This window comes from Rana temporaria, chromosome 13 (assembly GCF_905171775.1).
Source record: "Rana temporaria chromosome 13, aRanTem1.1, whole genome shotgun sequence".
In the NCBI taxonomy this organism is placed as follows: Eukaryota; Metazoa; Chordata; class Amphibia; order Anura; family Ranidae; genus Rana; species Rana temporaria.
Window position 1 is genome coordinate 45,267,313 of NC_053501.1, and position 27,327 is coordinate 45,294,639.

A 27,327-nucleotide genomic window follows, 5' to 3' on the forward strand; every position below is an offset into this window, starting at 1 on the left:
TTGATTAACCTTCAAATTGTCCCTAGAGATGCACTGATCAGTGGAAATGACCGTAGAATTATTGTAAATGAAAGAGATGAATTGTTTTATAATCATAGGTGGGCGCAAGCCTATTGCACCCCAAAGCTCAAACACACATGTGTACGTATGTGTATATATATATATATATATATGTGTGTGTGTGTATATTATAAATATATATATACAGTATATTGTCGGGGGTTAGCTCAATGGTGATCACCTTCCCTGGAAAAAAAGAATAGCCACAACAGTAGGTTTTCCTTAAATCTGACATATAGTCAGTTTTATTTTTAAAAGGTTGCATGAAAATCAAATAGACAAAACAGAAAATAAATCCTTGCCATCCAGGCACTAACTAAACAGTTCAGGATCCTAACAGGTGAAGGGCTTCTCCCAGTCACCCAAAAAACAAAGATAACGCTAACTTTTTTCTGTCTTTCACAAAGCAGAAATCACATCAGTAGCTCTCTCAGGTATGGCTTCCTGAGTCCCAGGATAAGAAGGAATGGATGGCTGCACAACGAGGCAATGATAAGTCTCTTTATTATAAAATCCGTAACATGAATAACACCACAGGAAGGCAGGTACAAGTAGACGCGTTTCACACAGCGGCGCTGAGTCCTAGGCCAAGAGAAAGCTTTTGCTTCCGTCCTGCTTTATTTATGACATCTGTTGGTGGACACAAGTGGATAATAAAATCTGGTTCGGAACCAATCCTGCTAAGGTAGCTGGTAAAACCCGGACCGGATTCCACCTTAGTTTCCTGCAAATTAACACATGCGAAGTGAAACATAACGTCCATCAATCACAATGTGACGGGAGGGCCCGTGGAACCCAGAATCCCTTGGAAAGGTTGGGAAACCTTTGTTTTATCTCACCATGCACCTCTTATGTCTAAGTCACCCTGTGCATTCCTGGCACAGGGTGACTGAGAAAATATGTCTTGGATTACTTAAAATGGCATAGTAATATGTATCCACAATATCTCCCAGGATATATGTAAAGACTATTCTTGGTTTGTTTGATTCTGAACTCAACATGTTAGTTGAGAGAGCTGATCACATTGGCCTCTGTACAATGTAGGAGACAGACCGACTCCTGCTGGAGCTCCTGCTATTGTGTGAAGGTGTCCTGTGTTTATACTTATGATAATGTAAATCTACTGTGTGAAGTTTGGTGACAACAAGCCTGAACTGTAGTGAAATCCTGATTAATCATAACAATGCCCAGAAGGGCACGGAGTCACATCGGAGGGGAGTGAGAGAGAGGGGGGTAAAGTTGAGATAGAGGGGGTGAGACATAGAGAGGGGGTGAGAGAAGGGATAGAGGGGTGAGAGAAGGGGTGAGGGGGTAGGGTGAGAGAGAGGGAGTGAGGGTGAGAGAGGGGCTGTGAAAGAGAGGAAAGTGAAGGGTGTGAGAGAGGGAGTTACAGAGAGGAGAGAGGGTGAGAGAGAGAGGGGGATTGAGAGAGGGGGAGTGAGAGAGAGGGGGTGTGAGAGAAAGAGAGGGGGTGAAGGTGAGAGAGAGAGGGGGCGATAATGAGAGAGAGGGGGTGTGAAAGAAAGGAGAATAAGGGGGGGTGAGAGGAAGGAGAGTGGGGGAGTGATAAAAGGGGAGGAAGGACTGAGAGGAGGGGTGAGCGAGATAGAAGGGGTGATCAGTGTGCCTGCTACTCACACTCATGACCACAGGCTGGTCCGTTGATATGCTTAGACAGGTCCAGATTTACTCCCTTTTCCGCTCCAAGGCCGGGTTCTTCAATTCCGCCCCCCACCAAAAAAAAATGAAAGTTCCCCAACCTGTGCCCATCATCACTGCAGCCTTACCGTGCCCTCATCGCAGCCTCATCATCACTGGCGCCTTACTGTGCGCTCATTGCAGCCTCCCTCACCATCATTGCTGCCTTACTGTGCCCTCATTGCAGCCCCCCTCACCATCAGTACAGCCCCCCTCACCATCATTGCAGTCCCCCATACCATCATTGCAGCCTTACTGTGACAAACAATGTAGCCTCACCAGTCAGTGTGTGCATTACTCACATCTGGTATCTCCTGCTCCTGCTGTGTCACTGAGCTCACTATGAAAAGTTTGAGTGCGCTGTGATAAAAGTCCCACCCTCCTCCTAGACCAGCACGCGCTATCACACGCGCTGGTCTAAGAGGAGGGTGGGACTTTTATCACAGTGCGCTCGTACTTTTCACAGTGAGCTCTGTGACACAGCAGTCTCCCACTGTGTGTTACAACCGGTGCCACCCCTGCACCCACTGCTGTCCCAAGGCCTGGCCATGGTGACCTTGTCGGGAATGTGGCCTTGTGCTTAGAATTTCATATACTTGTGATACCATTGTAATGATGCACATAATCAATATTTGTAGAGCGCTAACCCCTGGAGGGCCTGCTGGAAATTATTGGGTCTTTCTTTCCTGTTCAGAGGCTGCCCGCCCAGTTTTCAGTCCCAGAAGCACATCAACAAATTCAGGCTCAGTTTAGGGGTTTCTTTTAAAGATTTATTGCAGATCTTGAACAAATGCAGGGAAGGAGGGTTGCAGGGTACTCAAGACACAAAATCTTTGAGGACAGCTTCCTGAGAAACCCTATTCCAGAAGTATTTGGCCTTTCAGTAGCTGCCTCAATACAATGCTGATAGTAGAGGGGGCAGCAAGTATATCTGAGACCATAAGGGAACAGTCAGGCCTCGTACACACCATAGGTTAAACAGAGGACAACGGTCTGATGGACCGTTTTCATCGGTCAAAACCGATCGTGTGTGGGCCCCATAGGTTATTTAACCATTGGTTAAAAAAAAGCCAACTTGCTTTTAATTTAACCGATGGATTCCTAAACGATAAGTCAAAACTGATCGTTAGTAGGCACAACCATCGGTTAAAAATCCATGTATGCTCAGAATCAAGTCAACGCATTCTTGGAAGCATTAAACTTCGTTTTTTTCAGCACGTCGTTGTGTTTTACGTCACCGCGTTCTGACACAATCGTTTTTTTAACCGATGGTGTGTAGGCGCGACGGACCATCAGTCAGCTTCATTGGTTAACCGATGAAAACGGTCCATCAGTCCGTTCTCATCGGATGGACTGATCGTGTGTACGCGGCTTCACAGTCTTTAAATAGCAACCTCTGGCATCTCTTGCTCAGTGACCAGCTCTGTACCTGGAGATTCAGATTCAGGTTAAAGGTCCTACCCAGTGGCAGTACGTCCATAGTGGGTGCAGGAGCGCCCCCCCCCCTCTCCTGCACCCGTCAATCAACAATAGATAGATCTATTGGCGCCGCTGCTGTCCACTATTCAGGTGTCTGCCAACTTTTCGAGCGCCAGCCTTCTGAATTACAGCGGTGAGGGTGTTTTGGAAGTGCCTGATTAGAGCCATAGGCCCAGATTCTGAAAGGACTTACGACGGCGCAACGCAATGTGCGCCGTCGTAAGTCCTAATCCTGGCCGTCGGATCTAGAATCAGTTACGCATCAGTTACGCATAGATAACCATTAGATCCGACAGGCGTAAGGCTCTTTCGCTGTCGGATCTTAAATGCAATTTTTTTTTCGCCGCTAGGTGTCGCCGACGTCGTTTTCCCGATCGAGTATGCAAATTAGCAAAATACGCGAATTCCTGAACGTACGCCCGACCGACGCAGGGAAGTTACGACGTTTACGTAAGATTTGCGACGCGTACAGTTGCCCCTGCTATATATGGCGCAGCCAATGTTAAGTATGGCCATCGTTCCCGCGTCGAAATTTAAAAATTTACGTTGTTTGCGTAAGTCGTCCGTGAATAGGGCTGGACGCCATTTACGTTAACGTTGAAACCAATCCTTGTGACGTCATTTAGCGCAATGCACATCGGGAAATTGTAGGGACGGCGCATGCGCAGTACGTTCGGCGTGGGAACGCGCCTAATCAAGCACTTACCCGTAAAACTTGCGGCGGCGTAGCGTAAACAAGATACGTTACGCCCGCGGAGATTTACGCCGAGATACGAGAATCTGGGCCATAGGCTCTAATAGGCTTCCTGATTAGAGCATGTGAGCTCTAATAGGCTTTCAAAATGTTAAACAGCGGGCGCACTGCTGTGCGTTCACTGTTTAAACAGTGCTGTGTTAGGGGAATCGCTTCCCTAACACTGACCCGCCTCTCAGGCAATCAGGTGCACTGGGTCTGGTTACTGGTCACAGGTGCTGCGATTGGACACCTATCAGGCGTCCAATCATAGCAGAGATGACTTGAAGAGGTCAGTAGAAGACATCGAGGACTCGGAGGGAGCGTGGAGCACGATGCTGAAAGGTAAGTGCCGGGCGGGGACTGGCTGCATTTGATTAAGCAAACTGGCATCATTTGATGGGGCAAACTGGCGGCATTTTATGGGGCAAACTGGCATAATTTAATGGGGCAAACTGGCAGCTATTGATGGGGCAAACTGGCGGCTATTGATGGGGAAAACTGGCAGCATTTGATGGGGCAAACTGGTGGCATTTAATGGGGCAAACTGGCGGTAATTGATGGGGCAAACTGGCTGCGTTTGAAGGCACAGTGGCAGCAATTGATGGGCACAGTGGCTGCTTTTTGATGGGCACAGTGGTGGCACTTGATGGGCACAGTAGCTGCGTTTGATGGGCACAGTGGCTGCAATTGATGCAATTGCAATTTTTTTTTCTGTTTGTTTGAGCCCCCCCAGAAATTTTGAGCACCAGCCGCCACTGTACCTACCTCTCTGACCAAGCAAGACCCCCGGGTATTGGCCAAAGTGAGATACTGTAACTATTCATAACCCAGTGACTGATCCTTCCAAACTAATTCCATCAGTAGGCAGGAGCAAACAAACATCAGGCCCCTTTCACACGGTCGGACCGTTCAGGTCCGCCAGTCAGTTTTGACGGCGGACCTGAACGGCCTCTCCATGCATGCCTATGGAGCGTCGGATGTCAGCGGAGACATGTCCGCTGACATCCGACCCGATCCGCCAAAATCAGATGGATGGCGATATGTCCCCATTCGCCCATGGCGGATCGGATCGGGTAAGATCTGATGAAAACGGACATGCTGTCCGTCAGATCTCTCCATAGGAGACAGGTTTATTTTGGTGTTTCCGATCATGCGTGGTGTTCGTCTAAATTTTTTTAGCAGAAGCATACTGTACTGATTAAACGATTGTCGTGCGATGGGCTGTCGTCTGAGCAAAGTTTTCATGTTTGTTCCTACGGATTTTGTTGGACGGATTGTCGTGATCGGCTGCCGAAAGCTGAGTACTAACGATCAGATTATCGAACAATCAATCTGAAAGCCATTTTTATCACTCGATAATCGGATCGTGTGTACGAGGCATAAAGGTTCTTGAGCCTTCAAATTTTGTTGGTTTATGAAAGGGGTGACGACTGCCCTGTTGGCTTTTCTCTACATTCTGACAGGGTGCAATGCATTGAGAATGCGATTACATTATCATTATTGAATATCCTTTATAGGTACCAAGGCATTAGGTGAAAGCATGTATGTATCTGCCTCCTGGTGAATACGTTTTGCATGTTTATGATACTTTCTAGGTTGTATAAAATTTTTGTTAAATTCTTTGATAAGTGGTGCTACTGTGAATTCCATTCTAAAACCTTTTCAGCTAATTTATTGAAGCATATGTCTAGGCATAATCTAAATTTACCTCTCAGCCTCTCTCTACCTATAGATTATGTCCTTGAATTATTTTTTCTTTTACATTCCTGGTACATGAAAAGCTTTTATTTCTATCTGTGGTCTCATCACCAAGCTTGTAAATTCTTGCAGGGACAGTTGCTGGAGGCCCAGTTCTTAGTGATGTATGCACAAACCCTAGATGGGCTCTTTTAACTACATGCAGTGTATAGGCATGCTCTTTGTAATCACAAAATCTGACTAGTTTCACTTGAAAATCAATCAAAGTATGTATGTGGAGTGGGGAAGAGAGGTGTAAGTGATAGGTGGGGTTTTGCAGTCCAGCAGGCATGTCTGGCAACACCATTTTGGATTTCAGTTCAACGAATGCAATAAATGTTGTCATCTTAAACAGGAAGTTAAGAACACACTGGGCCAGATTCACAAAAGAGATACGACGACGTATCTCCTGATACGCCGTCGTATCTCTGAGATACGATTGTCATATCTATGCGCCTGATTCATAGAATCAGTTACGCATAGATAGCCCTAAGATCCGACAGGTGTAATTGTGTTACACCTTCGGATCTTAGGCTGCAATTCTAGGCCGGCCACTAGATGGCGATTCCATTGCGGTCGGCGTAGAATATGCAAATGACTAGTTACGCCGATTCACGAACGTCCGCTTTGCCCGTCGATCTAAATTTACGTTGTTTCCGTAGAGATGCGTTGCGTAAAACTAAGCATGCCCTCTAGGTGGTGTAACCAATGTTAAGTATGGCCGTCGTTCACGTTGTTTGCTTAAGTCGTCCGTGAATGGCGCTGGACGCCATTTACATTAACGTTGAAACCAATGACGTCCTTGCGACGTCATTTAGCACAATGCACGTCGGGTAATTTTAGGGGCGGAGCATGCACAGTACGCTCGGCACGGGAACGCGCCTAATTTAAATGGTGCCCGCCCCATTTGAATTAGGCGGGCTTGCGCCGAGCGGATTTACGATATGCTGCTGCAAGTTTACAGGTAAGTGCTTTGTGAATCAGGCACTTACGCTGTAAACTTGCGGCGTTGTAACGTAAATGGGATAGGTTACGCCGCGGCTAAGTTACGCGGAAATACGTGAATCTGGCCCACTGGATTTATTTCAGATCATTAGATATTTTTCTGTACTTGCAGCATTTTAAAATGGATAAAATATGGGGTACAACTAGTATCAGACCCTCAGTCTACAATTTGGGCACCAGGCTCATAGACTATGAAAACACATACCAAACAATAGAAGTCTACTGTAAAGCAGATCTGCATACACGGCATGGACATTATCAGAGAATGTGGTCAAACTAGGAATAAAAATCCATTCTCTCTCTATATATATAGATTTGCAAACATTTTATAACTGCAGGCTAATGTCTATATCATGAGAGTTCCTTGTCAAAGAACACTCCGGTCCTTCATGTGGCCTCCGCCTATGCTGCTAGGGTCTTCCATGGTGCTTGCAGCAGAAGATATGGTAAAGGCGATGATGGAAATTTCCTTTTTGACTTGTTGCCAGCGTCTTTCCTGATCTGGATCATTTTCAATATCAAACATAGCGGCGGCCAGGCCAGGGAAACTGGAGGCAGCGTACATATTGTGCTGATTTGGGGCATATATCACGTGCCTGCAAAGCACACAAAAAAAAATATTCATGTTTTACAAAAAAAGAAAACTAACCTAACTAAAATAAATAAATAAACAGGGGGTAAGTAACATGTATACCTAATGCGCAATCAGTGTAGCGCTATCAATCTACAGTAGATATACAAAAAACAAACAATTATATATAAAAGTGCAATCAATCTATCTGGTGTAAATATAGTCCAAAATCTTGGTGCAATAATAATCTGTGCCCAAATATGAACATACTCTAAAGTCCTCTGTGTCTTCATTGTAACCATACAGCAAAATCACTGTTTAATCTGTGTAAGCAGATTCAAAATGATCGTTCTCAGTATAGATAGACTCCTTTTTTTTTTTTTAGAAACTGGTCAATTTAATCACTGTCATCAAAAAAATAAATGACCAATTCTTATGGAAAATCAAATGAAATGACCACATAGATCCTTGGTATATTGAGCTATAATTTTTTGGCAGAGATTGGTCAAAATGATGAAATCTGTGATTGAACTTTTATTCTAATGTGTATGACCTACATAATATAAAATATAATATAAGTAAAAATGACCTCAGAGGGGAGCTCTGGACAAGTTCTTCAACTCCCGGTCCCCTACCTCCACCATCCAGCAGTAACGACTTTTTACTCTTTAAAAATCACTATGGGCCAGATCCACAAAAGAGATACTCCGACTTAACTGCTGTTCAGTCTGTGTGTAACTTTGGAAACGATCCTCAAAAGGCTTTTTCCAAAGTTAGGCAGAAGATCCGGCATGTGTAATTGAATTACACTGCCGAATCTTAGGATGCAGTACCGCATCCGCCGCTGGGGGCATTTCGAGTCGAAATGCCGTTTCTAGTATGCAAATTAGCACTTAAGGCGATCCACAAAGCTTTCCAGCTTCGTTTTTGCGCCGTAAGTGTTATTTTGCAAGTGTAAAATTAGGGCTGGTTCTACAAAGTGTAAACTAGTCACACCTTGTAAAAGCCCATTCCAGCGACGGCATTTGGTATGCTTTCCCGAGGGAGAACTCCACGGCAATTTGTAAAAACAAAACCGGCATGGGTTCCCCCCCAGGAGCATACCAGGCCCTTAGGTCTGGTATGGGTTGTAAGGGGACCCCCCCTACGCCGAAAAATTGACGTAGGGGGTCCCCCTACAATCCATACCAGACCCGTATCCAAAGCACGCTACCCGGCCGGCCAGGAAAGGAGTGGGGACGAGCGAGCGCCCCCCCCCTCCTGAGCCGTGCCAGGCCGCGTGCCCTCAACATGGGGGGGTTGGGTGCTCTGGGGCAGGGGGGCGCACTGCGGGCCCCCCCACCCCAGAGCACCCTGTCCCCATGTTGATGAGGACAGGACCTCTTCCCGACAACCCTTGCCATTGGTTGTCGGGGTCTGCGGGCGGAGGCTTATCGGAATCTGGGAGTCCCCTCAAATAAGGGGGCCCCCAGATACCGGCCCCCCACCCTAAGTGAATGGATATGGGGTACATCGTACCCCTATCCATTCACCTGTAGGCAAAAAGTTAGTTAGTAAACACACAACACAAGGCTTTTTAAAATATTTTATTATTCTGCTCCGGATGCCCCCCCTGTCTTCGTTATTAGCTCAATTAGCAGGGGGGGCTTCTTCTTCCGCTCTTCGGGGGTCTTCCACTCTCCGGGGGTCTTCCGCTCTCCGGGGGTCTTCTCCGCTCTCCGGGGGGGGCTTCTCCGGACTCCGGGGGGCTTCTTCCATCTTCTCCCCTCTTCTGCTCTTGACTCGGCGAACCCCGGTTCTTCTGCAGCTCTCCGGTGCCTTCTTCTTCAGCGCTGGCTGCCTGCTATGTTTGTGTGTTAGCTCGATTTCAAACAGGCAGCCAGCGCGGTCTTCTGTGGCGTCAGGGTCTTCTCTTCCTTTCTTCCGATGTTGCCTCGTCGCCTGTTGTCGCTGTAATGATGGAAGCGCGCCTTGCATCCCATTTATATAGGCATCACCGTCCCATCATGCTCCGGTAGGTACCCACGTGGTGGGTGCACGTGGGTAGGCACCCACCACGTGGGTACCTGCCGGAGCATGATGGGACGGTGATGCCTATATAAATGGGATGCAAGGCGCGCTTCCATCATTACAGCGACAACAGGCGACGAGGCAACATCGGAAGAAAGGAAGAGAAGACCCTGACGCCACAGAAGACCGCGCTGGCTGCCTGTTTGAAATCGAGCTAACACACAAACATAGCAGGCAGCCAGCGCTGAAGAAGAAGGCATCGGAGAGCTGCAGAAGAACCGGGGTTCGCCGAGTCAAGAGCGGAAGAGGGGAGAAGATGGAAGAAGCCCCCCGGAGTCCGGAGAAGCCCCCCCCCGGAGAGCGGAGAAGACCCCCGGAGAGCGGAAGACCCCCGGAGAGTGGAAGACCCCCGGAGAGCGGAAGAAGAAGCCCCCCCTGCTAATTGAGCTAATAACGAAGACAAGGGGGGCACCCGGAGCAGAATAATAAAATATTTTAAAAAGCCTTGTGTTGTGTGTTTACTAACTAACTTTTTGCCTACAGGTGAATGGATAGGGGTACGATGTACCCCATATCCATTCACTTAGGGTGGGGGGCCGGTATCTGGGGGCCCCCTTATTTGAGGGGACTCCCAGATTCCGATAAGCCTCCGCCCGCAGACCCCGACAACCAATGGCAAGGGTTGTCGGGAAGAGGTCCTGTCCTCATCAACATGGGGACAGGGTGCTCTGGGGTGGGGGGGCCCGCAGTGCGCCCCCCTGCCCCAGAGCACCCAACCCCCCCATGTTGAGGGCACGCGGCCTGGCACGGCTCAGGAGGGGGGGGGGCGCTCGCTCGTCCCCACTCCTTTCCTGGCCGGCCGGGTAGCGTGCTTTGGATACGGGTCTGGTATGGATTGTAGGGGGACCCCCTACGTCAATTTTTCGGCATGGGGGGGTCTCCTTACAACCCATGCCAGACCTAAGGGCCTGGTATGCTCCTGGGGGGGGAACCCATGCCGGTTTTTTCTTTGAAAATTGGCATGGAGTTCTCCCTCAGGAATGCATGCCGCTGTCATTTTTTTTTTCCCGACGCAACTTTTTTAAGCCGTCGCGATCCTCAAAACTCGGCGTAACGTAACTTTGCGCATGCGCAGTACGGCCGGCGCGGGAGCGCGCCTCATTTAAATGGGACTCGCCCCATTTGAATAGGAACGCCTTGCGCCGGCGGAATTTTAGTTACACAGCCTTAAATTTCTAGATAAGTGCTTTGTGGATCAGGCACTTAGGTAGAAACTTTAAGGCAGTGTAACTTAAATGGGATTTTTTAAGTTACGCCAGGTTTTTGTGGATCTGGCCCTATATTTGGGAAGGGGTTACAGGCTCCTACATGACTCTCCAGGTCCCCCTCTGGGTATAAGACCTCAGAGGGGACAAAGTCTCAAGTCTCCTTTCAGATAAGTTATTCACTCATGGTCTGGTGTTTGAATGCCCCAAAGAATGTATGCAGTGGTTTACGGAGCCAACACTTGTACCCATAGCCTAATAGGGGACAAGTAAGGGCTATCTAATTGTAAGGTAATTTGAAGTCAAGCCAAGTTGAGCAGAACTAAGACAGAAGGTAATTCTCATAGTAATTGTATGACTAGTGGAGTTGAAAGTCAGCTGGTGGTAGACTAGATGGGATAGAACATTAGACAGGGACAGTGCTGGGGACCATTGCAGGTGATAATAGGAAACAAGCATCAAAATTGATAGAGTGGAAGCCTGGAGTCCCAGTGAAGTCAAGACAAGCTGAGTTCAAGCAAGGGGTGGACAAGCAAGAAAAACAAAAGGTGCAATATCAGTGAACAGAAAACAGCAGGATACCCAGCAGAATATCACAGTCCTATAGACCCACCAACCAATTGCTTAATGCTCTAATACTACAGACCCTTGATCTGACCTCATACCCTGACCACAGTGTTGTGACCCCTGATTGCATGGCTCAGTAAACGTATTGACTACCCATTGTTCCCTGACATAGCCCTGTCTAGCCAGGGCTTTTTTTCTCAGATAATAGGTGCAGGAACCCTCCTCTCCCAAGTCACCTTTGTCTCCACCCCCCTACCCACCTACAAGCACTGCCCCTTGTTTCCACCCCATGCCCACCTCCCAGTACCACCTCTTTTATAGAAAACAGAACCAAGTATAATTTTGTGGTGCTAATTAATCTGTATGGAAATTGGTAATTATAGTAAGAAAAGCAGTAAAATTAATCCCATACAACCAGCAACACTAGCCCTCCCAAAGCAAAAATAGACACCCCCCCCCCCGCAATAATAGACACCCCCAACAATAACAGATCATTCCAACAACAATAGACCGATTTCAACAAAATACTGCCTCGCAACAACAGACCCACCCCAGGAACAATAGACTAAACCAGCAACAATGGATCTCCCAGCAGACAGCATTAATAAACCCTCCAGCAGTCAGCAACAATAGACCCCCTCCTCAACAGTAGATCACTCCCAACAACAATTGACCCCTCTTTAACAGTATATTGCTTCCAGTAACAATTGACCTAGTAGCAACATAAGACCCCCCCACTGTAGCAATAGACCCCTCCCTCAACAATAGTTCCTTCAGCAACAATAGATCCACTGACAGCCAGCATTAATAGACCCTCCAGCAGCCAGCAACAATAGACCCCTCTTTCAACAGTAGAGTGCTCTAAAAAACTATTGACCCACTAGCAACATAAGACCCCCTCCCCCAGCAACAATATACCCCTCCCTCAACAATAGACCCCCCCACAGCAACAATAACCCCCCGCGAGACAGCATGAATAGACCCCCCAGGAGCCAGCAACAATAGACCCCTCTCTCAACAGTAGATCGCTCTCAGCAACAGTTGACCCACTAGCAACATAAGACTTCCCCAGCAACAATAAATCCCCCAGCAGAGGGCATCATTGGACCTTCAGCGCACCCCACTACCCCTTGCCATTGGATACATTCAGTGATGAAGGCGCCGGAACTGCGTCCCACCGCATTCCTGCTGAAAAAAAGCCCTGTGTCTAGCATTTTACTGATTATTTACTTACAATTGTTTCAACACCACCAAGATATAGACATTCAGTCAAAAAAACTAAAACAAACCATTAGTTGGTATAGCCGAATTTTACAGTAAAAATGAAACTGTTCTGAAACAATAAAGCACGCTGTGAGAACATGGTGTGGAATTTTTTCCTTCCCAGTTATCATGAGTCACACCTAGGAAAGCTGGAAGCGTGGAAACTCGCACTTTCCATGCTACACATCACAGGCACATGGAGACCTCGACACATCCTAGAATTGTTATTAGAAATAATTAAAAGGTTTTTCAGTAATAGCAGCAGAGTACAAAAAGTGAGAGGTCAGACCTTCTACCTTTAAAGAAACAGCCACATCATGAAAGTAAATCATCTGCCAAAATACATACTGATGGAAGGAACCATTTCTGCTCAATGGAAAATTTGAACATATAACATTCAAACATGTACGGTTGCTATTTAGATTTCTGCGGAAATTGTGTAATGGATATGATGGTGCAAGGAAATTCTGTGTTGATTTTATAGTGTATCTTTAGCAAAAACGCTTTTGTTTTTCATTTTGGATATTGGAGCAGAAATAGAGCCTACAGTATGTCAGGTTTGTACTGCTAATGATTAGACCAGGGCATCAGTCTTAGGCCCAGAGCAGGGCTCTAGTCCTGCGGGAACGCGTGGGAACGGAGTTCCTGCACTTTTTTCACAGCAGGAACGCAGTTCCCTTTGCAGGACTAGAGCAGCCGAGTCGCCCGAGCCAATCCTTCACTAAGCGGCGATGCCCAGCTCGAGTTAATGTCAGGGGCAGGCGAACCTTAGTAATCCTTTATGTTACTGGCCGCTTCCTGTATATGGATTCATCGGGTAGTGTGCGGGTATTCCGTCACTTCCTCGATGCCGCAATGTCTCCTGGGAGCTTTTGTCATTGTTCCCAGGAGACATTCCGGAGGTCTGCCGCGAGTTATCGCAGGATTTAGAAAGAACTAGCTTAAAAAAACATGCAGTTTAGTAATTATGCATACGAGCGTATCATTTTTTTTTGGTGGGGGAGTGGATCTTGGGTGGGAGTTCCCACACTTTTTTCCCCAGGACTTGACCCCTGGCCCAGAGGGAAGGTATAAAGTTTCTAGGTGTAACTTTTCTGTTGATATGGGATTTCCGTAAACCTTCCATCTGGATCTTCAACTGGTGTGCTAGTTTTTTATTACTGGACTCTTAAGGCACAAGTGTTTTGCTGTGCACCTACCCTGATTAAGGGGTTGTTCAGAATTCTGTTTCAGTTCAGTCCAGATTTGTATTGCTGCCTGCCTGCAATTGTCATTGTCATTGTCTGGTATGGTCTGTGATTTGGCCGGGACATTCGCCAAATTCAAACCCATGTCACGGTCCCAAAATCACAGAAAATAGGTTTGTCCTGGGTGTCTGATCCCTCATAACAAAGTCGCACTGCTCCGCCGTCCCTCCATCCCTCTTTCTTTCTCTCTCCCTCTATCCCTCTTTTTTCTCTCTCCCTCTATCCCTCTTTTTTCTCTCTCCCTCTATCCCTCTTTTTTCTCTCTCCCTCTATCCCTCTTTCTTTCCTTCTCTCTCCATCCCTCTTTCTTAATCTCTGTCTACCTCCCTCCATTCCTCTTTCTCTCTCTCCATCCCTCTTTCTTTCTCTCTGCCTACCTCCCTCCATTCCTCTCTCTCTTTCTCTCTCTCTCTCTCCATCCCTCTTTCTCTCTCTCTCCATCCCTTTCTTTCTCTCTCCGCCCCTCTTTCTTTCTCTCTCTCTCTCTGCCTCCGTCCACCCCTCTTTCTCTCTCTCTCCATCCCTCTTTCTCTCTCCATCTCTCTTTCTTTCTCTCTCCATCTTTCTTTCTTTTTCTCTCCATCCTTCCTTTTTTCTCTCTGCCTCCCTCCACCCCTCTTTCTCTCTCCCTTTATTTATTTCTCTCTTTCCATCCCTCTTTCTTCCTTTCTTTTTTTCTTTCTTTCTTTCTCTCTCTCTCCCTCCCTTTCTGTCCCTCCATCCCTCTGTCTCTTTTTATTTTTCTCTTCCTTTATCCCTCTTTCTCTCTCTATTGCTCTTTTTCTCTTTCTCTCTCTATTCCTCGTTCTCTCTCCCTCCATCACTCTTTCTCTTTTTTATTTCCCTATATATTACCACATTCTCCACTATGTAAGTAATCTCAGACTCTATTTAACCACACTCTTTAAGCCATGCCCACAATTTAATGTAATTAAAACCACGCCCATTTCCCATGTGTCGCCTTTTTTACTATCACTACACCATGCCTACAAATGACTGCCCACCCCCCCTAATTAAAATAATACTTCACCTACAGACAAAAGTGTCCATAACATTTTTGGGAGAATGTTAGAAACTCCTACAGCAGCCGGACATCACCATTGGCTTAGTAAAAGTCTGCACAATGTTAATTAAAATGCAATGTTCCTGCTATAGAAGTAAGAACTTAAACAAATGTTTTGCATTTCGGCTGCCTATAAGGAGAGAGAAGATTGGTGCAAAAGGCAGTTATAAATAATTCACTATAGTGCCCCATCTTTGGTATGAGTGGGAGGAATAGAGCTCCATCTTTGGTGCCAGGGGGAAGATTAGCATTCCATCTTTTATATGACTTGGAGGTAATATGCCCCATCGTTGGTGTCACTTGAAGGAATAGGGCTCCATTGCTGGTGTCAGTGGGAGGAATTCTGGCCCACTGTTGGTGTTAGAGGAAGGAATGGTGCCTTATCACCATGCCTTGTCAGTATGGGTAATAGTGCCCCATGGGTCCGATAAAAAGCAAAGGGCCACAGTTTGGAGATCACTGGGCTAGAGTAAAGGAGTAGTGCATAGCCACTTTACCAAAGAGAAGCCAAACACGTGAAAAGAAAAGAAAAACTGGATTTTGTTTGCACATAATTGGATGGAAAAAGTCAACGCAGATTCACCTTTCTCACTAAGCTTAGTGAAATATTCCTTTTGCAAAGTGAACCTCGACTACACCTTTAGTAAATAACCCCCACTGTCCAATATATAGTCAAATACACTACTTCACTCCATGGAGAGTTGATTGGATCTCATACATATCCAGTTCTCAAACAAGTGATATAAATTTTCTGTGCCAATACATCAGGATTGGCGGCAGCAGAAGATCCAGGGACCAGGGCAAATCTGCTCACTGCCATCAGTGTATGCAGGGTCTTAACAATTCAGAAAATTTTGTATTTTCAGTTTTATTATCCTTTCTTTTCTTCATGGTTTTAAGGATTACCAAGGTAATTTTGACCATACTTTATATCCTGTAAACAATGTTCCCTTTTTTCTCTGTAGTCCGCCTTTTTTGTTGCTGCCATGTATTCGGCCATAATAATTGGCTACAATTACATTGTCGGAGACGGAGGATATATTTGTATCATGGCACAGAATGATTCTCTATGGTGCAGTTAAAGCATAATGGAAAGACTGGAGTGCCATGCAACTGCTATTACTAATGATGATTCTTGTTTTCTGCTCAGGAGAAAACACTGCTGGGTAAAAATAGATAAAGATTAGGGAAAAATACAAAGGAAGCAACAAAAACAGCTATGCTATTTAGCTAGCACGAAAAGCTTGAGGGGTAAATGAAAACCTGTATTACCTAATAATGAAGGGGCTTTAGCAAGATTGACAGATATAAATACATACATAATACAAAGTATGACACAGTAACAATATACAATTTATTACAGCGGGGGCATATATGAGAGAAAGTACACTGATTATCAGCTGTGTCAAATTCCTGTACTTTCCAAAGCTGAAAATATGGTTAAAAGAGGATCCCAAGCCCCGGGGAGATTTCATTTAGGGCCTATTTACACTGATTCATTAAGGTAACATGGGATAAAACAAATGGTTTACCGCACATTGATACATACAACTTGAACACACATGTACAGTTCCATTCCAATACCCAGCACAGCCAAATTAGATGGAGAAACTAAAGTTATAGGGCCGGATTCCAATAGCCCGGCGTAAATTTGTGCGGGCGTAGCGTATCTCAGATACGATATGCCGCCGTAACTTAGTGAGGCAGGTTCTGTATTCAGAAAGAACCTGGGCCCTAAGTTAAGGCGGAGTAGCGTATGTGGTCCGGCGTAAGCCCACGGAATTCAAATTATCTATGTAGTGGGCGTGTTGTATGGTAATGAAGGCTGACCCAACGTAATTGACGTTTTTGACTAATGGCGCATGCGCCGTCCGTGAACGTAACCCAGTGCGCATGCTCCAAATTAACACGCAAAAAGCCAATGCTTTCGACGTGAACATAACTTACGCACAGCCCTATTCGTGAACGACTTACGCAAACGACGTAATCGACGGAAAATTTGACGCTGGCCCGACGTCCATACTTAACATAGGATACGCCTCATATAGCAGGGGTAACTTTACGCCGGAAAAGGCCTAACTTAAACGACGTAAAAAAATGTGCCGGGCGGACGTACGTTTGTGAATCGGCGTATCTACCTAATTTGCATATTCCTCGCGTAAATCAACGGAAGCGCCACCTGTTCTAGTAAATCAACTGTGAGCCAATCAGAGTCTGTTGCACTACACAGTGCTGCTACTTAAAACAAAATGCAGGCACTGGGAGCCAGTGGAAGCTGTTTGGACAGCTTACAGGAGAAGCAGCAGGGTCAGAAACGTGTTGAGGAGGATCCTTCATAATCTAAACAGCAAGTACCGTATTTATCGGCATATACCGCGCACTTTTTTTCCCTGAAAATCAGGGCAAAATCGTGGGTGCACGATATACGCTGATCCCCGCTTTCCCGCGCTGAGTTTAAACACTGCGCCGGCATATACCGAGCACAGCACACACGTGTATAGTCGGGCAGGCTCGGCTCCTCTCGCGCTCACGTCCTGGACGTACAGGACGTGAGCGCGAGAGTAACCGAGCCTGCCCGACTATACACGAGTGTACTGCGCTCGGTATATGCTTGTTCAAACTCGGCGCGGGAAAGTGGGGATCGAGCGTGTAGGACACCGCAGAAGGACGGGGGGGCGCCGGAGCCGAGTAGAGCCGAGCGGTGCCGATCGGAGCCATTCAGAAATGCTTGGAAAACCTTGGAAATACTCAGTTCCCAAGCCTTTCCAATGTTTTCCAAGGCCCCCGCCTCTGGCCACATGCGGTATTGCATGCCATTGAAGTCAATGCGGAACAAATTATTTTAATTTCCATTGACTTCTATGGGGAAACTCGCTTTGATATGCGAGTGCTTTGGATTACGAGCATTCTCCTGGCCTCCTCCCGTAGGACGGACAACACAGGATCACCTTGCAAATGCCAAATGCCAATCTGACTACTGGGCCTACCAGGCAAAGCCGCGACCCCGGACCAACGTGGTCCCGGAGTCAGGATTCAGGAACATGTACGCCAGGCCAGGCGGGCCATGAGGCGCGAACAACGGTCCCCTGACTATGGTGTCTGTCCCTTAAGTACCCCTCCCCAGCATGCACAGCAGGGCGACCACTCCCACTGATTCGCCAATGAGGGGGACACCCAATGCACCCTGACTCTGCTGTTGCCACCCTTGGCCTAGGATGGCAATAACACCCTCAGGCGAGCAATGGTGGTTACTCCCAGCACAGCCATGACTGGAACAGAGGCTAAATTGCCCTCAATCATATTTGTCTGAGCCAAATAACGACTCAGACCCCCTCTAAATTTACAGCAGCGCCTATTTAACAGGAGCAGGGCGATACACATGTATTCACTTTTATATAATTTTCACTCATTTGCTTTATTATCTTTTATGTGGTCATCACATGCCTGATGAAAGGGTCCTGCATGACTCTGAAACATTTCACTGCTCTGTGATGTGATCATGCAATAAAAAACATTTTTTTGGATGCTTTCTTGTCAATCCAAAGGTGTGCTAGTAAATATCTCCATTATGGTCAGTAGAGGCACCCATTAAATAAAGGGGTGCTTCCAAGTGGATTCTTCAGGAAGGATAGTATTTGTTGACCATAAAAACAGATATAACTAAACTTCTACAGGAGCTTCCTCCTTCCTACAGATTGACATCTTTCTCCAAGTAGTACATGGGTTCAGTGCAACACATAAATCATTGTTTGTGTCTCCTGGCACTAGGCACATGGGGCACATGGACAGGCCCGTCGCTATAAGGCAGGCAAACCAAGCACTTGCTTGGGGCCCCCGAGCTGGCCTGGGGCCCCAAGCAGGGCCCTTGCTTACCGCCCGAGAACTCTATAGAGAGCCTGCAGCACTGCTGCCAGCCTGCCTCGAGTCGTCACTTCCCCTTCTCTGTGTAGCGTGGCTGAGCAGCTCCTCTTCCTTCCTCCTGTTAGTCCGCAGTACAGTCCGGACTGACAGGAAGTGCACACTGAGTGCTCACTTCCTTTCAGTCTGGCCGGGAACAGGAAACTGAATTTTCTTGCCACGAGGTATGGACCCGGTAAGGAGGGGGCCCGGGGGGGGACGACGACGGAGTAAAAAGAACATAGGGAGGGGGGCTCGGAGGGGGGGGGTAAAAAGAACATAGGAAAGGGGGGGCCGGGGGGAGTAAAAAGAACACGGGGGGAGTAAAAAAAAAAACATAGGGGGGAAGCGGGGGGAGTAAAAAAACATGGGGAGGGGGGAGTAAAAAGAACATAGGGAGGGGGGAGTAAGAAGGACACAGGGAGGGGGAGGGGGGAAGTAATAAAGACACGGCCCATGTTTCCCCCCTATGTTTTTTTTACTCCCCCCATGTTCTTTTTACTCCCCCCCTCCCTCCCTATGCGTGCGGGGGTGGGGTTGGGGGGCCTCCATATCCATTTTGCTTGGGGCCCCCAAATTCCTTCAAACAGCCCTGCACATGGAGTCAAGCAGGTGTGTGCAGCAGCTTCATTGGGCCAGATCCACAAAAACCTGACGTAACTTAAAAAATCCAATTTAAGTTACACTGGCTTAAAGTTTCTACCTAAGTGCCTGATCCACAAAGCACTTATCTAGAAATTTCAGGCTGTGTAACTAAAATTCCGCCGGCGCAAGGCGTTCCTATTCAAATGGGGCGAGTCCCATTTAAATGAGGCGCGCTCCTGCGCGAAGTTACGTTACGCCGAGTTTTGAGGATCGCGACGGCTTAAAGTTGCGTCGGGGAAAAAAAAAATGACAGCGGCATGCATTCCTGAGGGAGAACTCCATGCCAATTTTCAAAGAAAAAACCGGCATGGGTTCCCCCCCCAGGAGCATACCAGGTCCTTAGGTCTGGCATGGGTTGTAAGGAGACCCCCCCACGCCGAAAAATTGACGTAGGGGGTCCCCCTACAATCCATACCAGACCCGTATCCAAAGCACGGTACCCGGCTGGCCAGGAAGGGAGTGGGGACGAGCGAGCGCCCCCCCCCCCTCCTGAGCCGTGCCAGGCCGCGTGCCCTCAACATGGGGGGGTTGGGTGCTCTGGGGCAGGGGGGCGCACTGCGGGCCCCCCCACCCCAGAGCACCCTGTCCCCATGTTGATGAGGACAGGACCTCTTCCCGACAACCCTTGCCATTGGTTGTCGGGGTCTGCGGGTGGAGGCTTATCGGAATCTGGGAGTCCCCTTTAATAAGGGGGCCCCCAGATACCGGCCCCCCACCCTAAGTGAATGGATATGGGGTACATCGTACCCCTACCCATTCACCTGGAGGCAAAAAGTAAAATGTAGTAAACACACAACACAAGGCTTTTTAAAATAGTTTATTATTCTGCTCCGGACGCCCCCCCTGTCTTCGTTATTAGCTCAATTACCAGGGGGGGCTTCTTCTTCCGCTCTCCGGGGGTCTTCTTCCACTCTCCGGGGGTCTTCCGCTCTCCGGGGGGGCTTCTCCGGACTCCGGGGGGGCTTCTCCGGACTCCGGGGGGCTTCTTCCATCTTCTCCCCTCTTCCGCTCTTGACTCGGCGAACCCCGGTTCTTCTGCAGCTCTCCGGTGCCTTCTTCTTCAGCGCTGGCTGCCTGCTATCTGTGTGTGTTAGCTCGATTTCAAACAGGCAGCCAGCGCGGTCTTCTGTGGCGTCAGGGTCTTCTGGTCTTCTGTTCTTCCGATGTTGCCTCGTCGCCGGTTGTCGCTGTAATGATGGAAGCGCGCCTTGCATCCCATTTATATAGGCATCACCGTCCCATCATGCTCCGGTAGGTACCCACGTGGTGGGTGCCTACCCACGTGCACCCACCACGTGGGTACCTGCCGGAGCATGATGGGACGGTGATGCCTATATAAATGGGATGCAAGGCGCGCTTCTATCATTGCAGCGACAACAGGCGACGAGACAACATCGGAAGAACAGAAGACCAGAAGACCCTGACGTCACAGAAGACCGCGCCGGCTGCCTGTTTGAAATCGAGCTAACACACAAACATAGCAGGCAGCCAGCGCTGAAGAAGAAGGCACCGGAGAGCTGCAGAAGAACCGGGGTTCGCCGAGTCAAGAGCGGAAGAGGGGAGAAGATGGAAGAAGCCCCCCGGAGTCCGGAGAAGCCCCCCCCGGAGAGTGGAAGAAGAAACCCCCCCCGGAGAGCGGAGAAGACCCCCGGAGAGCGGAAGAAGACCCCCGGAGAGCGGAAGAAGAAGCCCCCCCTGGTAATTGAGCTAATAACGAAGACAGGGGGGGCCTCCGGAGCAGAATAATAAACTATTTTAAAAAGCCTTGTGTTGTGTGTTTATTAACTTTTACTTTTTGCCTACAGGTGAATGGATAGGGGTACGATGTACCCCATATCCATTCACTTAGGGTGGGGGGCCGGTATCTGGGGGCCCCCTTATTAAAGGGGACTCCCAGATTCCGATAAGCCTCCGCCCGCAGACCCCGACAACCAATGGCAAGGGTTGTCGGGAAGAGGTCCTGTCCTCATCAACATGGGGACAGGGTGCTCTGGGGTGGGGGGGCCCGCAGTGCGCCCCCCTGCCCCAGAGCACCCAACCCCCCCATGTTGAGGGCACGCGGCCTGGCACGGCTCAGGAGGGGGGGGGGGCTCGCTCGTCCCCACTCCCTTCCTGGCCGGCCGGGTAGCGTGCTTTGGATACGGGTCTGGTATGGATTGTAGGGGGACCCCCTACGTCAATTTTTCGGCGTAGGGGGGGTCCCCTTACAACCCATACCAGACCTAAGGACCTGGTATGCTCCTGGGGGGGAACCCATGCCGGTTTTGTTTTTTACAAATTGACGTGGAGTTCTCCCTCGGGAAAGCATACCAAATGCCGTCGCTGCAATGGGCCTTTACAAGGTGTGACTAACTTTACACTTTGTAAAACGAGCCCTAATTTTACACTTGCAAAATAACACTTACGGCGCAAAAAAGAAGCTAGAAAGCTTTGTGGATCGCCTTAAGTGCTAATTTGCATACTAGCAACGGCATTTCGACTCGAAATGCCCCCAGCGGCGGATGCGGTACTGCATCCTAAAATTAGGCAGTGTAAATCAATTACACATGCCGGATCTTCTGTGTAACTTTGGAAAAAGCCTTTTGAGGATCGTTTCCAAAGTTACACACAGACTGAACAGCACTTAAGTCGGAGTATCTCTTTTGAGGATCTGGCCCATTGTTCTCAGTCTTGTTCAGCAGTTAGTGTAGAAAAATGTAAACGTAGCAATATTTTATTTACCTGGGCCTGGGATGACAACCTTACCTGATATTCCTGGATATACAGAAACAGATTATGTGGTTTAGAAGTATTGCTTACTTTAATATAATTTTCGTTTTGACCAACATTTGACTGCTGTTTTTTAAAGCTTTTTGGAAACTAGAAGAGCAGCAATACAGTATATGTACCCTGGTCCCACTTACTGTGATTATCACCAATCACATTGATGGAATGCACTACAATTTAGCCGGAAAAGCAGAGCTATAAACGGTGTAATCATCCAGTCACTTCAAGCTTACAGCGAAGGGCAGATTCTCTATACATATGGAATAATTTGAATCCATATCTGCATGCTACATATTTTTTTAATACATCTAAAAAATTGATCAAACCAAATTACCTGTAGTTCAAGCTGCCGCCTACTCCAAAAGGATCCATAAATGCTCTTTCAATTTGCATTAGTTGATCGTTAATTTTTCTCACCTCCAGTGGACTGGAAATTAAAAAAAAAACATAAAATATTACTTTATAGATTCCTATCTGCTTAAAATCTATTCATTTCATAATACGATTCATATATTAGTGGGAGTCTAACAAGCAAAATGTGAAAAGTACATAATACTGAGAGCTATGGTGCCAAAACATGGCAGATTGGAGCTTAAGCTCTGTAACTGTAAAAGAGTAGCTATGAATATCTGTCCTCCTGTTTCACACTGGTGTGTTTTGACATGCGATTTGACATGTCAAATCGCATGTAAAAACGGCGGCATTTACATGCCGCATCTGGAAAATAAAAAACAGCATTTTAGCTTGCACATGATTGGATAATAAAATCAGCAGAGCTTCCCCTCATTTCAGATCTACCCCTCAGATTTACAGCAACTGCACTTTCAGTGCAATTTCAAGTGCACTTTGCACTTGTAGTTTGCACTTGGAGTGCAAAGTGCATTTGCCTTTCGTAAATAACCCCCAATGTGTGATGCCTGGGCATTCAGCCAAGATATCTAAAATTGCTGATTGGAGGAAAGGCACACACCCCCTCTCCTCATAGGCAGAGACTCTCAGAGGTGTTTTGTAACAGGGCCAGCTCCCTGTTAATCTATTTTAGCAACCTCCCCTGACAGAAATTCCATGCTGCTTTTATCTGATGTGTGAAGCCTCGTACACACGACCGAGGAACTCGACGGGCGAAACACATCGTTTTCCTCGTCGAGTTCCTTGTTAGGCTGTCGAGGAACTCGACAAGGCAAGTTTCTCCATTCCCGACGAGGAAATAGAGAACTTGTTCTCTTTTTGGCTTGTTGAGTTTCTCGACAGTTTCCTAGACGAAAATGTACACACGACCGGTTTCCTCGGTTGTGTGTACGAGGCCTCAGAGAATTTGTCAGGAGTTATCAGGCTGATAAAAGAGGAATGGTTCAGGAGAGAGCTAAGGGACTTAGCTCTTTGAAAAGAGATAAGAAAACACTGCAGGTATCTGTGCCCAGCTCAAATTTCTGAATTGGGTTTACATCCACTTTAAGAACGGTCACTATCACCTTTACATCACATGTGGCTCCGTTCTACTGTCACACATAATTTAACTTTGGTATATACAGATTTGCTTTGATTTGAGTGGGAGACACAGATGGTGAGTATAGTGCTCTGGTGACTATAATAATCTTTTCATATGATTTAGTCATTTTGAGTCCGGACTCTGGTTGCTTTTAGAATAACAATGTTGTTATTTTTAGTGATGGGTGGAGGTGTACGGCCAGGTTCACACATGTCCGGCTGCGGTTTGCAGTCCAGAGTCCGGCACATTTCTGTTCACCGATTCAGGTGTAAATTTTTACCTGAATTTGCACCTGAACTGAACCCAAAAATGCACAGGACCCTTTTTCAAACCGCACCGCAGCCGCGCAGGACATGTGTAAGCAGGCTCCATTGAAAGCCGTTCACATTCGCACGTAATGTGAATTGGATGCAATTGATGTGTACCCAGCCTTACTTGCATTTTTGCTGTGTTTATTTTATAAAAGTCTAAAATAAAAGTAAACATTTTTTATGACATTACCATTTGGGGTCGCACTTTATACCTATTTTTCCTGGGGTCCTTTCCCCCTCCTGATATGTTATACTATTTCTGTCCAACTAAACCTTGTGCAAAATATTGCTAAAAGATTTATGTAAAACTCTAGTCTTCTCTCACCTTGTCCATTTATATCTAATTTATTGGTTAGCTTCTTTCACTAACCTAAATGTGTCAAAATAAGTCATTGTATAATTTTCCATCACATGACCAGGGAAAATTATTAAATACTCTTCGCCGCTATATACTGTCCTTCCCTAGTGTTCTGTCCTGGTTATGCAAAAAATGTACTAGTGAAGATCTACATTTCTGTTCATACAAGATTATATGGACGGAGATTCTGTAGCTTGTGCAGATATTTTCCAATGGTTCCTCACAATACCATAGCTAATAACAGGGGCGGACTGACAACTCATGGGGCCCCAGGCAATAGGAGATTATGGGGGCCCCAGGCAATAGGAGATTATGGGGCCCCAGGCAATAGGAGATTATGGGGCCCCAGGCAATAGGAGATTATGGGGCCCCCAGGCAACAGGAGATTATGGGGCCCCCAGGCAATAGATTATGGGGCCACACATTATACACATACACACACACACACATACAGTATACATACACAGTATATACACACAGACACACAATATACACACACAGTATACACACACAGACAAACACAAAGTATACACATACACACATACATATGTAGCGCTACTCCCTAAGGAGCCGCTGGTTGATTTGGGGATCGGCCTACTAAGTTACCCTGGCAGTGTCTAGGGGTGTAACAGTGAGAATAGCAACAGTGGCCTGGATTCAAGAAGCAATTGCGCCTGTGTAACCATAGGTGACACAGCGCAATTGCTTACTTGCCCCGGTATAACGAATGCTCCTGATTCAGGAACCTCGTTATGCCGACTGCAGCCTAAGATCTGCGCGGCATAAGGCTCTTATGCCCGCATATCTTAGGCTGCATTCTTGCGATGGCCGCTAGGTGGCGTTCCCGTTGTGCTCAGCGTATAGTATGCAAATTGCATACTAACGCCGATTCACAACGTTGCGCGAGCCCTGCGTACGCAATTTACGTCGTTTCCGTACGGCGGTTTTTGCGTAAGGCTGCCCCTGCTATTAGCAGGGGCAGCCAATGTTATGTATACCCGTCGTTCCCGCGTCGCGAAATTTGAATTTTACGTAGTTTGCGTAAGTGAATCGTGAATGGCGCTGGACGCCATTCACGCACTTTGAAGCAAATGACATCCTTGCGACGTCATTTGCCGCAATGCACGTCGGGAAAGTTTCCCGACGGAGCAGGCGCTCTAAGATCGGCGCGGGAACGCGCCTAATTTAAATGATTCCCGCCCCCTACGGGATCATTTAAATTGCGCACGCTTGCGCTGGGCATTTTGCCGGCGCGCCCGCGCAATTTACGGAGCTTCTGCACCGTGAATCGAGGGCAGCGCAAAAAAATTGCGGGGGCGCAGGGAAAAAACGTTGCCATGCGCCTCCGTAAAAATAGCGCAATTCTACCTGAATCCGGGCCAGTGAGTGGAGGTCCAGACATTCAATAAAAGTTTCAATGCTTTATTGCCCTGGCCAAACACAGCCAACATCAACACAATTTAGGGAGATCAAAGTTGATGAAGGAAGAAAGAGAACCATGTGGTATCAGGCCTGGATATAGAACTGAGCAATACACTGCTCTGCATTGAACCAATTGTGTAACACGTCGCCACTCTACTCGGAGTGGGTGAAGTGCCCCCAGACAGGCCCCTATGATAGGCCTGGTAGCCGTAACGTCACTTAGGATAATACTGGGAGGAACAGGTCTCTCACACAGACCTGTCTCTAGGGCCCCTGCCACAGGCCAATTTCAATAGAGGACTTGAGTGAATAAGGAAAGAGAATCCTCCCAGTAGACTTTTCTATGAATGGTCCCCAGATGACAGCAAGCATACCTGTCAGTGGTCCGGACACCCGATCCCAGGCTGGGATTCTGTCAATAGTCCTTGGAACCCAGTGGAACGCTGAGGTCCCTTCTCTCATCAGGATGAGGTTCGCTGCAGAGTTCAGCTCTGGCCAGGTGGGCCGCGCCGGCGGGGTCCATGGATGCGCATATCCTGAAGGTGGGTACCGCACCTGGAACAGGGACCCCGCGGAAAAGGATCTCAACACATGACCTCTGTCCCAGATATACCCTCCCCCAGCATGCCCTGCAAGGGAAAACATCCTCTAATTGGCTGCTGAGAGAAGATCTGCTCTGCTAGAACCCCTCTGGCGCCTGCTGCCGGCCAGGGGTTGCATTACACTCCCTGACCGCAGACTGACCCAGTGGACATTTCCAGAATGACAGAGGTCCCAAATTTAAACAAACACTGGAAGGGAGCAAAGTAACTCTCCCTTCCCACTAAATGTAGGCATAGTGCCCATGCTGAAAGCAAGGGGGCGCTACACATATTATATCAGAGACAGATGTATAAAAACACAGATTTTTACATACTGTCCCTGGTTTTACTGAGGCTGGCAACCCTGATGGAGCCCCCTAGTGGCATGGGGCCCTCGGGCAGTGCCTGAGTGCCCGAATGCTCAGTACGCCCCTGGCTAATAATAACTGTTCTAATAAAATAAACATAAAACAGCAACTGTACCAACTCCAGCTTTCCTTTCTGTACTGCCATAATGAAGGGCCGTGATGGATTCTAATTGGGATTATTTGAGTGGCATCTTGCAGCACAAGATTTTCATCCCTAAAGATGGCATGGTACATCTGGTATGTATTCAGATAAGAATAATAAGATGTTTTTTTAATCCATTATTTTTGTAAATATAGTATTTATTTTAAAAAGTCTTTCATCAGGTGATAACAAATAACAAAGGACATATCTACTCCAAAGTTATATCCTAATTATAGAGTTCGAGTTCTGGATTGTTCCAACCTTTCGGGTTTTAACTCTTTCTGCTGCATTCTTCATAGCTGATAAAATTATTAAAAACTCATAGCGGAAAACCCTAAACTTGGACATGGCTGGTGTGCAGACCCAGGAAATCAAGCACATAGGGCCAGATTCACATATATTTGCGGCCGTGTAACGTAACCTGTTAACGATACACCGCCGCAAGTTTCCAGTTTTAGTGCCCGATCCACAAAGCACTTACCTGGAAACTTGCGGCGGTGTATCGTAAATACGTCCGGCGCAAGGCGGGCCAATTCAAATGGGCGTGTGCCATTTAAATTAGGCGCGCTCCCGCGCCGGACCTACTGCGCATGCTCCGTTTCGCAATTCCCGTCGTGCTTTGCGCGCAGTGATGTCATTTTTTCAAA

At 47.4% G+C, this 27,327-nt stretch overlaps 1 protein-coding gene across 1 annotated transcript in view; it reads right to left on the reverse strand.

Moving 5' to 3' along the window:
• Positions 1–6,682: 6,682 nt before the first annotated feature.
• Positions 6,683–27,327, reverse strand: part of LOC120920234 (putative N-acetylated-alpha-linked acidic dipeptidase) — a 111,696-nt gene continuing 91,051 nt past the window's right edge. Inside the window, exons 17-18 of the mRNA XM_040332193.1 lie at positions 22,344–22,436; positions 6,683–7,311 (exon numbers count right to left, since the gene is read on the reverse strand). Of these exons, the coding sequence (XP_040188127.1) occupies positions 7,083–7,311; positions 22,344–22,436 (322 nt within the window). The 3' untranslated portion in view covers positions 6,683–7,082. The remainder of the gene's footprint in view (positions 7,312–22,343; positions 22,437–27,327) is intronic.